This window comes from Drosophila subobscura, chromosome A (assembly GCF_008121235.1).
Source record: "Drosophila subobscura isolate 14011-0131.10 chromosome A, UCBerk_Dsub_1.0, whole genome shotgun sequence".
In the NCBI taxonomy this organism is placed as follows: domain Eukaryota; kingdom Metazoa; phylum Arthropoda; class Insecta; order Diptera; family Drosophilidae; genus Drosophila; species Drosophila subobscura.
Window position 1 is genome coordinate 10,003,944 of NC_048530.1, and position 15,450 is coordinate 10,019,393.

A 15,450-nucleotide genomic window follows, 5' to 3' on the forward strand; every position below is an offset into this window, starting at 1 on the left:
CAAAGGAAAATGCGCTTTCTTTTTTAGAAAATTTAGCAGGCTTTATTTTTTGTGGGATTTTTTAGGATTTTTGTTTGTTACTTTAAATTTTCTTCTGAGATTGCTTTTGTATATACCCCATGGGGTTGGAGTCCCGTACATGGATTATGAGTGGGGAATCCTAGTTCTGGTGATGGACACCATGGTATGAGGCCTGCTTGTGGGCTGGGGTGCGCTGGCCGAAGGGGCTCTTTTCATTGACCTCGAGAATGTAGTCACCCTGGAGATCAAAGTCGGACTGGAGACCCATGTAAGCGCGCTTGCCGAAGCCATCGTTCTCCTTGTACTGCTCCAGCGAATTGGCAGGGACAGCGGGGAAGTTGCGCTCATTTCCGGGACGCACGGACTCGGCAAAGTAGCGGGTGGCACGGGCCACGGCCTCGATCACATTCTTGGCACCGGGCACACCAGCAGACGGGCCATTGGGATAGAAGTCAACATCGCCGCAACGGAAGAAGGTTCCCATGCCATACGCAGAGGTGTGGATGGCATCAACAAAGTCAGCATCGCCGCGGGACAGACCAACCAGAGAGTTGCGACGCTTGGAGAGCAGCTTGGCGGGGTCTAGACCGGTGATGCGGCGCAGCTTGTGTCCGGTTTGGGCGGTGAAATCATTACCGGCAGCACCAGCCACATGTGCGGCAATACCCTGACCAATCAAATGGATAATCTCCTGGGGCACACCCTTGTTGGTCAGCTGAACCAGAGTCTGGCCGATCATGGCACCAGTGGCAGTCACATCGAGCATGGCATAACGCTTGAAGTTGGTCAAAGTGGATCCAAGATCAATGATCTAAATTTGGGTGGGAAATAGAATGGGACAAATAAGACTCGAGTTGGCTGGGGGATTGCTTCGGAACACTTACGATCAAATCACCGCTGGCTGTCTTGGCTGATTTCCATTGATCCGACTGCTCTTCGCTGGATGTGGAGGTATAATCGTAATCGTTGCTCTTCTGTTGTCCCTGCTGCTGCTGATGCTGCTGCTCCTGGGCATTCTTCTGCTGCTGCTGGAGATTGTAGCGCTGGATGTAGGCCTGGACCAGCTTGCGCATGGCCTTCTTGGCGGTCTGGCTGGTCTGGGGCAGGCCAGTCAACACAATGGTAACCTCATCCTCACCGAAACCGGTCTGAGCCTTGGCCTTCTCCACATAATTGTTCAGCTTGGCCTCCACACGATCGCCATTGGATTTGATAATCCAGACGGGCACATTGCTGGGGCTGGGCACAAAGCTGGGCGTTAGATCGTGCTTAATATGGCTAACATGATCTGGGTTGGAAGGATGGAAGATGTGGTTTAGTGTGTGCTCCGAAAGTCTGGCGGGGCATGAGACTTACAGATCTTCTCAACCAAATTGGCACCCTTATGCAGTGGCTCGTTCTCCAGACGCTCCCAGGTGATGTCATTCAACGAGGGCACGCTCTCCAGCTCGGCGGCACTCAGCCACTGGGTGGGCTTCAGCTCGTGCATACTCGTGGAGGAGGAGGCATCCTTGTTGGCATTAACCGCCAGGCAAAGGCAGGCCAGCAGCAGGCACAGTCTCAGGCTCATGATTGGGTATTTCGAATCGGTCTTGTCCAAACGTTGATCGACGTTTGATGGTTGTCTCAGCGGTGTTGAGTCTTTTTATAGAGCGCCCTCTCAGGCGTTCCGGATTTGTGCTGACCAGAGGAAGTCCAAGTCTCTGCCTCTGAGCTCTCTTTCTGCTGATCTTGCACACGGGAATGTATATAAACTCGTCCATATACATGCATATGCGACTGGTTGCGGAAAATGCCTCATTTGCGAAAAAAAAATACTATTCGATTTTGCATTGGGTTTGGCGTTGGGCAACCGGATCTGTTATCAGAGAGAGGTTCTTGAACCATACTCGTGTAACCTGAGCTGATTGGAAACCTAAGCCTTTGCTTAGGTACATCTCTCGAGACGCAACAAACTTGCAGCGACTGCGGCGGCTACCGCACCAATTCATTGGATGACAACCCAAGGGGATTGTGCAATCATAGATATATGTATGTATACAATGGCTATAAATGCACCAAATATTCACATATGCGCAGCGATAAAGGGCTCAAACAGGGTATATATTTACATATGTATGTATGTATGTACATATGTATATGTGCAGGGAACGGCTTCTTATAGAACCAGGCTAAAAGGCAGGGCTGTTCAAAAACACTTACAGATTCTGTCTAACTTCTGGGCAACTGGGCAAGAATGGCCCACACATCCCTATTCTGAATAGCTCTTTCCAATCTTTACAAAAATATAATGGTTATTAAAACATTATTAACAATATTTAATGGAAGGCAGAAACGCATTCTGGATTCCAGAATTATGATTTGTGATCTAAGGTTTTGATGGCCGTAAATCTACATATGTGTGTCCATAATTCCTTTTGGGAATACGCCATTCCATACATTAAACAGCACGGCGCATAGTTAAGTACATTCATAATGTATCCATCTATCCATTCGTTTACACTTTTGAGTACACAGTATAGAAATTAAAGAATTTCCTTTGCACTACATAAAACAACACAAAAAAAGAGTTTATTCTAAGAAATCGTTAGCATGCAAAATCGTTTAGTTAACACGTTTATTGATATTGGTATAGCCAATGCCCACACAAGCCATGAGCACCTTTTGGGCACCACGCTCATCATCGGCCTCATCCTCATCTTCGGCGTGCGGGTTCTCCAGCTTGAACGTAATCGAAAAGAAGTCGCGCAGATGTTGTAGGAAGTGAACCGTATATGTGGATAGAGCACCTGTAAAAGGCAGTCTTGGATAATACAATTCTTATGCTCCGAGTGCTCGGTCGTACCTGTCAGGAATTTGGAGACGTGTTTCTGTCCGAGGGCCATGTAGAGAGCCGCCAACCATTGGTAGGCAGAGTCACAGCAGCCGCCACGATAGATCTCATCCAGCAGGCGCATGGCCACCTCCTGGCCCAGATCCTCAGGTACAGCAGGGGTGTCCTAAAATGATGATAGGATAAGCTATGCCAAATATGGGTGCGTCTCTACTACTTACAGACTCGTCGGGGGCGTTGGAACTGCAATCGGCGGCAAAGCACACGCCGTCGGTGGTCTCGGCTAGCAGACAAATGCCAAATCCCGGAGAATTGCCCGACATTTTGCCACGATTCTGGTCGGTATAAATGTACACATCGGGCAGGAATTTCAGCATACATCCCTTGGCGGCCTCTACAGTGCGATTGGCCATCGCGGGCGACACTTTGCAGGCATATACCGTGCCGCGTATGCGCTTGATCATGCCCTGCGCCTGGCACTGGATGGCACGCAGACTCTTGCGCACGGGGCAACGGAACTCAATCTCCCCGCCACCCAATGGTGCCACACCGCGCTTCACCACACGCAGATCGAGGCCATCGTCCACCAAGAGGAAACGTTTCAGCAGGGACAAAGCGGCCCCCTTGATGTGATCCACCGAGGGCGAGTCCTTGCTGTTGGTTACGCCGCGCAGAGTGCAGTGCAGGGAATTCTTGCAAAATGGTCCCAGGGCGATCAAAGCATCCAAATAGTAGCCAATGCCACGCTGGACACAGCAATCGTGATGAATTTGGCCGCCATGGAGCAGGCCGGGCGTGAACATGACACTGGTGCCGGCCGGATTAAGTTCGATTCGTGTGCCATTCGTAATTTTGTCCAGTAAACGTATCAAACTGATCTCGTATTCCCTTAGACCGGGAGCAGACTCGTCTTCGGATCGAATTTGTGTGATCTTCAGGGCCTTGCCGGAGAGGCAAGCGAGGATAAGGCGCTGCTTAAGGAAGTTGCTGCCACGGTAAATGAGGCAATTGCCTTCCTGCGCCACTGGGGGCATGGTTTAACTTATATTTAATACAATTTATTGAAAAGTTATTCGGCACAGCCCGTGCACGTGCGTCCAGAGTAAGGTAAACAACAATCGATACGGAACTCGATATAGTATCGATATCAAGAAAACGTTTTCACTAATTTGATGATATGTATAAAATGTGTAGTACAAAACATTTTTGGTGTCCGTTCGTCAAACATCTCTTTTTGAGTTCAATAGTAAATAGTAAAATAGTTTTTTTTCGAATATTTCCCAAACATAAACTGAAGTACCTGGTCAATGCAGACTCATCGTCGTGTGACAATACAATTACGCTGTAGCGATTAAATACCAAAAAAAATAAATAAATAAAATGTGTAGTAAGTACTTTGTAAAATATAGGGTCATAAGGTATACAATCCAATAAAGAAGAGTATTTGTAATAAGCAAAATTGTTTCTACAATCGAATTAAATTATTGTTTCAGTGTTTGAAGTATTTTCAGGATAGGAATCTCAAATAGAATATCAAAATCGAGGAATATGATTTAAGATTTCGGTATATTTACGGTATATTTTTAAAATGCGAAGGTATTTTTGTTATATTTTTGAGGGCTGTGAGTTATATTTGATCGATAATTCCGGTCACACTGCACACAAAAGCTTACCGAGCGGGGCTGCCGCCGCCCGCCCAAAATTTGCCCCATCGTCGCTGCGTGCGCGGCGCGTCTTTTACGAACAGCAGGATTAAACACGGTGCATAAATGAAAAACATATTGTGAATCGAAATTTGTATTTTATTACGGCCGGTGAGGAATTAGTGCTTAATGGAGAGTGTATAAATCGATAGACAGTGTGTGTAAATCCTTAAAGAAGAAAATTTCTCTTAAAGAACAAGAAGTGCACAAGGAAAAACAACAAAGTGTAGCGGCAGCGCGCGGCGTCTCATCGGCAGCGCGGCGTCAAGCGAAAGTAATGGAATGGGAACCACAGCCATCCACCGTCGGCTCTGTGACGAAGCCAGCTGCGACGCCAGCGTCAACGGCGAGCAGACAATTCGAATTTCTTTGGATGCTGATGGACTAACGATGTTTCGGCGGGGTTGGTGCGGTGATGGTGATGCTGCTGCTGGTGGTGGTGGTATTGGTGTTGGTGCGGTGTTGTTTATTGCTTTCTGTGTAGACACCCGAAATACCAACTAGTAGATTCGCAAGAGAAACTGTAAAATAACTGCATTTGAATGATGTTTCGAGGTCATCACCTGCTCCTACTTCCACTACTCGTCCTCCGTCCAAGAGCAACAAACAATTGAATGGTAATGAGCGTGTACCCCACCCCCAATCCCAATGTTTTTGCTTGTCGATGCGTGACTGTGTGATTCCAATTAGAATGTCTGATTGGGAGAGTGTGATGCTAGAGAGAGAGTGTGAGAGAGAGAAAGCCAGAGCGGTGTGGTGCGTTGCGGCACTGCCGCGGCTGCCATATCGATCCGTATCCGCACTAGAGCACATAGCCTTTGGGGGCAACATAATCCGACGGAGCGGGATTAGGGTTACGCAAACGTGCCACATCCGACGCCTACGCGCAGGTTTAACTGCGACGCAGGCTCTTGCATTACCGGTCACCGGTAATTAGCCGACAAGGCCGGCAGAGCTGTCGCGTCTTGTTGCGAGGCAGCAACGCTGCCATCTGCTTCTGCTGTAGCGGCGTGAAAGTTTAGACTCATTAAATGCAGCTCCACAGAATAAGCCCCAGCGCCAATACGCAGTGAAACTTCAGGCATAACGGTACAAACCGGCATCTGGCACCGCGGTAGCAGCAGCAGTGCTGTCATGAAATTTCCTCATAAAGCCAAAAGCTAAAAACCACAAAGAAAACGATGATGTTAATCAAATTAAATCAGGAATATAATAAACAAATATACCAATATAATAGTCTGAATTTTCAGAAAGCGAACTTAGGGTAGAGAAGGAGGAGAAAATTGTGCCAAAAGTGATTTCAATTCTAGGAAAATTCCAAACAAAAGTTTGGCAAAGTAGCTCGAAAGCAAAGCAGAATATAAACTTGAACGTATAATGGACTAGTAGTAAACAAGAATTGACCGAAAATAATAAACCTTGATATTTTGGCTTTTCAATTTAAATTTCAAACAAACAGAACCGAGAGAGCCTATGCCTTGGCGGCTCTCAAAAGTGAGGCTGAACAAGCAAATAATGGAATGACTGTATGCATATCGCTCTAAATGACTTTTAAGAAACGCAATAATTATTCACTATTTTAATACCTTTTTTGGTTTTGCAAAGGCATTAAAAGGCTATAAACAACAAAACAATAAAATACTTATTCAAGTGTACAGAAAACGGCCACCTATTGGCGAGAAAAAAGGCTAAATTAGTTACACTGAAACAGAGAGCAGAGTCAGGCATGGCCGCTCTTTTTCTCTCTCTCTCTTCCTCTCTCTCTCTTTGTTGTGCAAAAAAGTGTTTGTAAAACCCACAAATAATTTAACCTAATGCAAGCAAGCGTGAAGCTTTGTAAAGCTCTCCCAATACAAGTGCGTTTTTTTACCGTTTCAACGTTTAATCTTTTAAAGTGCAACCAACAGAAAAAAATCAAGCAAAACAAGAAGCAGAGCGTTTAAGAGCAAAAGCAGCAAAATAATAAGTGAAAACCAAACATAAAGTTGGCTACTCTGCCAACCGTAGCGCAACGGCTGCGGCAAACTAAGCTAAGCAGCGGCGTCAGCATCGACGTCTGACTGCAGCCAGCGGTCGCGCTGGCAACAAAATTGCGGTATGTGTTCTTACCATTCTTAAAAGAATCTCATATTCCATATACACATACATACATACATATGTATGTATGTAAATATTTTCTCTGTTTCTCTTTGCACACATAGGCACATATACCACACGTGTATACTTTTACTGTTTAGTTTGTAATATTGCCAAATTGTGGGCACAAAACAGACAACAATGTAACGAAAACAGCAAATGAAATTAAAATTAAGTTCAGAGTTTTGGACAGCAGCAGCAGCGCAGAAGAGCGGTCACAGCCGGGCAGGCAGGAGTGAAATAGGCAAGATCAACCATAGAACATATTCACAGTGTCAGAGACTAACAAAATGGACAACACGCTCATATATGGAAAAATATATGTATATAAACCAGGGCTCGGCACCTATACAATTAACGAGCCGTTTTTGCGTTTGTGTGTGAAGACGCACGCAAAACGGAACATTGGTATTGGTACGAATCACTGTAATACGCTTGTACGTGAGGGCAGCGCAGCCGCAGCGCAGCAGCAGCGCCTTGTCCCGCACCCATGGGATAGGGCCGTGCCGAGCCCTGATATAAACTATGGTTGATGAAACTTTTTTCACCCTTAAATATAGAGGGTTTTTTTTTGGGAAGCTCTTTTAAAATTATGTCTCTTATCTTGGCATTTAATTTATAAATTCCATAAATAACCAAGTATTTTTAATGACATCCGAAATTTTCTTTAAGCTTTCTACTTTGTCAGTAAGTGGATTGATTTGCAATCGTATTTCCCACTTTAAAATATCAACCCCTAATTTTAATTAAATTGCCTCGATCTAAAATGCCGGGAAAGGCATCCCCAATATTACATTTTAAACTTCCCAAATAAAACGAGAAGGGACGTGTGAGACGCTTCTTACACAACTTCTTCTTCTTCTTCTTCACAACTTTTAAAGCCGGTATTCAGTACTACATCTGTACCTTAGCGGTTTTTTGTAAAATTTGACATTTTTTCTTCATCTGTCATCTACATCTACAACATTTCTCACACCAAAACGCTCCTTTCGCTCGACCCCCTTCGCTAGACCCACACACTGCAGAGGCAGAGACGCGGCAGAGGCAGAGGCCGCACACTGCAGAAGCAGATTTTGAATGAGAGAATGTGAAAAAAAAAACAAATATAAGCTGCTGGACGGGATGGGTTTAGCCACTGCAAATTAATTTCTTCATTCTGGTACTCGAAGAGTAAATAGGGTATATTGTATTTGTGCACAAAGTGAATGTACATACATATGTACATACATATGTAACGCACAGAAGGAAACGTTTCCGACCCCATAAAGTAGATATATTCTTGATCAGGATCAATAGCCGAGTCTATATAACCATGTCCCCACAAATACACTCCATTTACTCTTCGAGTACCGGGTATACAAAAATATAATAATACATTGAACCAAATGTGATAAAAATAGAAAATATTCTGCTGATGTGCTCTGGTTGGCGGTGGCAGCGGCAATGGTTGAAAAATAGGTAAAGGTGGGTGGCAAATGGGGGATGGCTGGGATTTCTGGACAGCAGAACGAGGGTCGCTCCCAGCACCATGGGAGAGGAAACCGTTGTGAGTGAGCAGACAGTGGCAGTGTCCTTGTCGAAGCATTCTTGCTTTCCGCTCCATGTCCATTTCCCATAATGGAAAACACTTCCGTGGACCAAAGCCCAGGCTCAAACACTTTCGGGGGTTAGATATTTTTGAGGACAACACAGCCAGGCATCGAGAGGATGGAAAACTTGTGCTTGGAATGTCCAGGGTATGTTGTATATGCAGACACAAAGATGGAAAAGTTTTCCTAGGTTAAATTCAGTAATACTTCTAAGCAAGAGCTTTCATTTGTACCCATTTCCCTCTCTCTCTATCTCTGCGTCCCTCGCCAGTTATATAGAACGAATATTCCAAACCATTTTTGATTCAATGTTCCAGCCTATAGCACGCCTTCTATTAGCTTTTTCCTATGTCTGGCTGTACTTAAAGAAGAGAGATGAAGCTCTCAGCATAGCGTGTATGGCGGGTGGGTAGATAAATTCGCACTTGGGCGGACAGACTGTATACTTACTAAGATCTGATCGCATAGGACTCATTCCCTTCCTCTATGTCAGAGAGGCGCAAGAGAAAATGTCAAGGGACATCTGTCCAAAAGGCGGAAACTTTCAAGGATTTTCTTTTTGGCTAAAGAGGATGGTGACGCTGCCTGTGTGCTTGAGTGTGTTTATTGGCAGATTCCCGCACACACACACGCACAGTACACATGCAAATGTCAAAGTTGCCGACAGGCCAAGCGACACGGCTGTCGACGTCCAACCACCATCTCCAATCTCTCCTGCTAGGACCCCCTCAGCAACATGACACAGACTACCGCACCGCATCGCCTGTGGCTAGGACCATCGGCGAGTTTTAGCGGATTTTGTTTGTGCAGGAATGAAAATCGTTTCTGTCGGCACTGTTGCTTCTGTTTTGGTTTGCCAGGGCCATGAAGAAACTATATAAGGAGGTCTCGTCGGCGGCAGAGTTACTCGTCGCTTTTCCTAATTCTCAGTGCTCATTTGAAAATTTTTTGAAATTTTTTTTTTTTAACAAATACTACTATTATATAGCAAACTATTAAAAATTAAATTATGAAACAATTATTATGTTTTTTCACATTGCCTTCAAATGGTTAATCAGCACACTCCATTCTCGTTGCCCTCACACTTACAGCGAGAGCCCTTTCACTCGCACTTTTCACTCGCACTTTTCACTCGCACTTTTCCATAATTTTTGCCGACGAGACCACCTTATATAGTTTCTTCATGGCCAGGGCATGTTAACCAAAAGGTATGTTTAAATGCGAGAGAGAGAGTGAAAGCCTATGTTCGTCTTTTACAGTTTCTGTTCAGGATTTCTCTGGTTTTTCATTATACCTTGATATTGTTTGCGTTTTCAGTGTGTTGTCGTGTTGTCTCGTTTGCCATTCCACGCGTGTTCTCTTCTAGTTGGTGCGGTGGGTTAAGAATGTAGATGGGTGGGTGTGCGCTGGGGATTGTGAAACTTTGAAAACTCACCACCATCCCTACCTTTCCCCCTAACCTTCTTTAGCTTTTCTCCTCTCATCCACTCTTTCCTCTCTCCTGACGCTCTCACTCCATGTGTGTGCGTGTATTTGTTGTCAGTTTTTTGTATTGCATATTTTTTGCAGGAACTGGAAATTTGGAGCGTTCTTACTGCCTGCTGTGCTCTTGTTGGTAAATGAACGAACTGCAGAGAAAGAGAAGGAAAACAAGTGAAAGGACAGGAAATACGGTACTACATACTCCACACATCTGTCGCTCTCTCTCTATCTTTCTGCTCAAACTCTCTTTCCGCGCCTCTCATCACCACTGTTTCTGTGCGCATCATGGATTACAACAAGAAGCGGAAAACTAGCCACGATGACCGATGAATTTAGTACCTTGTTTTAGTCACACTTGCACTTGTATCCGTATGATACTTACCGGAACATGAACTGTCTGATTGGATTAACATGCATTTACATTAGTTCATTCAAATAGGAGTTACAGATGCACGGAAGGTTACACTACTTTGCGGTTGTGTGCACTTATTACTCACATGTATAGGAACAATAAAGCAGTGCTCAGAAAAGCTTAAACTAGAATTGGACGCGTTAAAGAACGGTCAACAATTTACACTTGAAGGACATTTTCATACCCTTTCTGCACTGAGTCACTCCTTCCTTATTTTATTATCTAAAAAAATTTTGTCACACAAACCGCCTTCGATCAATAAATGGTTTCGAAGCTACGAGAAAATTTGTAAAGTTCTGATCTGTTGCTTGGATAAAACTTTATTTCCCAGAAAAAGGCAAATCAATTGTATGGAAAGTGAAATAAATGGAATGACGAAGAGCAAAGCTCTTTCACGCATCAGAGGCCATTCCAAAAATTGGTTAAAAACGTCAAATGAGGAAACCTTCATAATTTTTGGACTTTGTTCACCGTTCCTCGCCATCAAAAGAGAGAGCAAGCAAGAACAAAACATTTGCTAGATGTTCGGTTTACGTGACTGTACCGAAAATCCATCTTTATCTCCTTTTGGGATTTTGAGAGCAGACTTGACATATTGCTTTACCATTACTTTTGTAAACGAATACAAAGAGTCAAAGCACAGTTGGAACCTTTGCATACATGTGGAATAACCCCAGGAATATTCCCTAACTGAAAGACACTGACACTTACGCGCGACATTATATTTTATTTTAGTTTTTGCTAGTGGCTGAAGTCGATCCTATTCTACTCTTAAAGCTTCGTCCTTAACGCTCTCATCATCGTTTTGTAGTATGTACATACATACATACATATGTATATCGTTCCATTAAAATTATATGTCATCCGTTGCCATAAAAGTTTCTTTTCGCCGCTCCTTTTGGTTTTCACTCTTCCTGCTTTCTGGCTGCCTTGTGACATGGCATTGGCCTTTTAGCTAGCACGATGGCCGCTGTATTCCTGCTTCTCGCCTGATGACATTGTTTTTATGACGCGCAGCGAAACACAACCACAAAGCCCCCATACAACCTCCCATACAACAAAAAAAAGGACAAAAGGATATACTACGCTGCCAATATGTGCGTTGTTGTGTGAGTGTGTGTGTGTGGGCTGGTGGGTTGCACAACTTTTTTGGGGGATTAGCTGGGTTTGTTTGATTTGGATTCTGATTCTGATCCTATTCCACAGCCCATCCTCAATAACAAAAGCACTCGATAAAGTTCTCCTGTCTCCTGTTTGTCTGTCAATCTGCTGTCTGATAATAACAGGCGGTGGCAAACGCTGTCTGTCTAAGATACATATGTACATAGATCTATGCCGTGATTCAAATAGCTTAAGGTACGAGAATACTCTCTGTTTTATAGAGAGTTTCTAAGAAATATAGGCTGTATTCGCACAACAGTTAAGCAGCCTGGCGTATGCCTTTCGTCGCAAATGTGGCCGCTCACTTATGGGCACATTTCTTTTACAGCGAATCAACGCCAATTTATTCATAATTATATACAGGATTAAACAGCTCAAAAGCGAATTAAATACAGTGTGCAGTGTGTCATATAATAGCCCATGTGCCCCATGTGCACAATGCCCATTAGTGAGGGGCAAGGGAATAACTACACATTAGCGGCTCGTTGGCCAAATCGTTGCCTTCTCCGCCCACTGTATGATTTTCGCCGTTTGTAGGGCGGAAAAGTGCGGGGATACATTTTTAAATACCTTTGTATCAGTGTGAGCAAACAGAAGTCTGGATGCTAAACTTGGGTGCCCTACATCGTATGGTCTCTGTGTACTAGGCGCTCATAAGCACGGACAGGCGGACATAATTGTACGATTGTACACGAATTTAAAAAATCTGCATACTTTCTATTAAATTGTTTCAGGTTTCGCGAAAAAAAAATCCTTCCAAACTTCATATAAAAAAAACTGAACCAGAAACTTTCGTTTGACTTTTCGTTTGTTGAGTATCCAGCAACGCACCATGGGTAAAAAGCCCGAGTTTTTGGCATTAATTTTATACACAATTTTATATTTTTTTTTCATACCTCCACACGAGGCACACGACCCTGCCCCCTGTATTCGTTCTACGGATTTGACACCCTGTAATAAACCGCCCAGGCGTCGTCATTTTTTTAAATTGTTGTATGTAAATAGTCAAGTCACGCAAATGCCGGAAACTATGGCAAAAAAAAAGAAAAAAACATGTGCTAAAGAGCGAGTAAAAGATGTGGCAGATGAGGGGTGTGCTGCAGTTGCAATTACCCCAAAGGGCAGAACAAAAAATGAATTGTTCTTGGTTACATTTTTTCAAGAATTTAATTGTTTCAAGCACATAATTGAGGAAAATTATTTGGCAAATCATACAAATAGTTGAGGGAATGTTCTTTAACTTGATTTCTTCTTCACTGAATGGTCAACTCCTTTCTTTTGCCCTTTTTATGAATTCCTTATCAAATCCTTGTCCATGGCCTCGAGCTCCTCTGCCGTGGCACAGCACTGCCAGGGCTCTTTCACACAAAACTGATAGATGGTCTCATTGAAATATTTCTCACCCGGCAGTATGATGATGGTGGGAAACATTGTCTGATTGCAGGCATCGGGAAAGCCCATAAACTGCAGCGCATAGCCGCTGTTCTGCCAATATCTTGTACACTTCTTGCCCATAATCGGATCCTCGCCATGCGTTGGCTTGGGGAACTGATTAGCCGTGGAGAAGTGCAGTGCCGGCTGATTGCTGTAGATATCCATGTAGCGTCCAGTCGGATTGTGCAGGAAGCGTCCCAGGTATCGGGTGTCCAGACATGTGACATCCTTGGACAAGGCATAGTTCACGTGAAAGCCGGGCACAGGCATATCCTTGAACTGACGCAAACGATCGCCCATAAAGGCGGCCTGACGGATGTCATAGACTGAGTTCTTGACAGACCTGCAGCGGCCCGTGGGCAGAACACCCTTATTTGTGGTGTTCGTTTCGATTGTCTCCTTGCCCTCCATGTAGAAGCGATGCTCAAAGAGTCCCTCAACGCCGGCCTTGTGACCCGCCAGATTAAAGTACGTGTGATTGCAAATGTCCACGGGCGTTGTCTTATTTGAGTTGGCCTCGATGCGGATAAACAGGCGACTCTCGTCGTCAATGGTATAATGAATCATGACGGCTAGGCGGCCGGGAAAGCCCTCGTGACCCGCTTTCGAGACATGTCTTAGCGTGATACCATCCGGACGCATCAAATGCAAGTCCCAGATGACTTTATCGAAACCAATAAACCCCCCATCGCTGTGATGCCTCTGATCGAGATTCTTCGACACAATCACACGATGCTCGTCCAAAATAAACTCTCCATTGCTGACCAGCCCGGCCACACGACCCAAAGTGCAACCAAATTTCAGATCCTGATGTTTGAGATAACCCGCAACATCATCAAAGCCCAGGACCACATCGGCCATCTCCTGGAAGGCATCGGGAACTCGAATATTCTGTATGGTGGCGCCCAATGTGATGATGCCCACGGACATGTGGCTCGAATTCGTCATGGTATAGCGACGTATTACTTGAGCCATTTTCGTAAGCGGATTTGTAGCAATGCCAAAAATGTCCTCAACCACTTGAACCATGATTTTAATCGAAACGTTTCCAATATAAATTTTTAGTATCCGAATTTTGAAATTTCAATTTAATTTTGAATTTAATTTATGTTTTTTGAATGAAAGATTCAAGTCTACATACATACATATGTATGACAAGTTAAGGTATTCATATACACAGAGATGAGATCTCAAATGAAATCGCACTACTCTGCTCATTTATTATTAGTTGTATTATAGTTTTCATTGCATATTGAAACGTTTTTAAAGGTTAAATTCTTGAGACATATGTATGTATGTAATGTCTTGTATCAGTCATTCCAATGGCAGAGTTCGTTTGCCTCTGAACTTGAACGTAATTCCGTATTACCATTACAACAAATAACAAAATTATTGATTAAATGCATAAATCATTGTAATTGAATTATCGTCCAATCTATAGATGTTAACGGCACCCATCAGGGGTTGACTCCCTCGTCGTATCTCTCAGCAGCAAATTTGTTGAGTGCGTGCCACCTGTACTTCACTCCATTCAAAGTGGACTTGCATCGGAGTCGAGTGTGGAGTTGAGTGGAGTTATCTTATCGCCAGGCACCACAAATAAGTAGCCGGGGATCTATGTTTGATTTATCAGTAAACGAGTGTCCCAGAAACTGAGAACCCCTATCAAAGCAAAAACAAAAGCAAACAAAACGAGAAGGGACGTGTGAGACGCTTCTTACGCGTCACAACTTTTATACCCGGTACTCAGTACTACATCTGCAACTTAGCGGTTTTTTCAGATTTTACATATTTTCTTCATCGGTCATCTACATCACTTCTCACTCCAACACGCTCCTTTAGCTCGCCCCCCTTTCCTAGAGCCACACACGGCAGAGTCATGGCAGAGGCAGATGCTGCACACTGCAGAAGCCGAGTATGAATGAGAGAACATGAAAAAAACAAATATAAGCTGTGGGACGGGGTGGGTTTAGCCACGGCAGAGACAGAGGCCGCACACTGCAGAAGCAGAGTGTGAATGAGAGAATGTGAAAAAAAAAACAAATATAAGCTGCTGGACGGAGTGGACTATTCATTGTGGCTATAATAATGGTCCAATCAGATCCCAATTTGGTGATCTGATAGATATGGTCCTTCCCTACGGAATGGCGTTTTTAGTTTTCTTTTATCTTCAAAATGGTAGCTTTGGGAGGTTTTCGCCCTTTTGCGGGTCTATAGTCTCTCAGATCCAGGCGCTCAGTAAGACGGACGGACGGACGGACGGACGGACGGACGGACGGACAAACACACTTAGCTATATCGACTCGGCTATTGATGCTGATCAAGAATACATATATTTTATGGGGTCGGGAACGTTTCCTTCTCTGCGTTCCATAGATCCACTTTTCCACATAATGTCAATATACCCTATTTACTCTTCGAGTACCGGGTATAATAAAACTCTTTGGACTTTTGGGTGTATAATTATTCAGGCAATAAGCGCGCCATGAATATCATCATTTATAATGGTATAATTGCCATTTTATATACATATGTAGGTATTATTGGTAGAATATTGGAATAGTTTGTGGGAATATTAGGTCTTCACTCTTATATTTTAGAGAAGCCATAAAAGCTTGGGTTTCGGTGCCGCGAATGCTTATAGAATTTAAAATACAAATTGAAATAAAACCAGCTGTA

At 43.9% G+C, this 15,450-nt stretch overlaps 4 protein-coding genes across 7 annotated transcripts in view; 1 reads left to right on the forward strand and 3 right to left on the reverse strand.

Moving 5' to 3' along the window:
* The window catches only part of LOC117903214 (sn1-specific diacylglycerol lipase alpha), a 30,597-nt gene that overhangs the window by 2,672 nt on the left and 12,475 nt on the right, over nt 1–15,450 (forward strand). The window contains exons 2-3 of one of the 4 annotated variants that reach the window (XM_034815101.1): nt 4,884–5,174; nt 6,453–6,652. The gene's annotated coding sequence lies outside the window, so the exon portion shown is untranslated. Of the gene's footprint in view, nt 1–4,505; nt 5,175–6,452; nt 6,653–15,450 lie in introns of those variants that run through there. The other 3 variants (XM_034815099.1, XM_034815100.1, XM_034815102.1) reach the window with 3 other exon arrangements.
* Nucleotides 78–1,625, reverse strand: LOC117903217 (vitellogenin-3). Its single transcript, XM_034815116.1, has 4 exons — nt 1,378–1,625; nt 906–1,309; nt 151–832; nt 78–113 (listed from the first exon to the last, which is right to left on the reverse strand). Exons 1-3 carry the CDS (start codon nt 1,589–1,591, stop codon nt 161–163), a joined length of 1,290 nt encoding a protein of 429 aa, XP_034671007.1. The 5' UTR covers nt 1,592–1,625; the 3' UTR covers nt 78–113; nt 151–160.
* LOC117903219 (probable RNA 3'-terminal phosphate cyclase-like protein) lies at nt 2,575–3,974 on the reverse strand. Its single transcript, XM_034815119.1, has 3 exons — nt 3,076–3,974; nt 2,867–3,020; nt 2,575–2,810 (listed from the first exon to the last, which is right to left on the reverse strand). The coding sequence occupies exons 1-3, from the start codon at nt 3,886–3,888 to the stop codon at nt 2,626–2,628; spliced, it is 1,152 nt and encodes a 383-aa protein (XP_034671010.1). The 5' UTR covers nt 3,889–3,974; the 3' UTR covers nt 2,575–2,625.
* LOC117903218 (aldose 1-epimerase) lies at nt 12,554–13,824 on the reverse strand. The gene has a single exon (XM_034815118.1). The coding sequence runs from the start codon at nt 13,798–13,800 to the stop codon at nt 12,625–12,627; it is 1,176 nt and encodes a 391-aa protein (XP_034671009.1). The 5' UTR covers nt 13,801–13,824; the 3' UTR covers nt 12,554–12,624.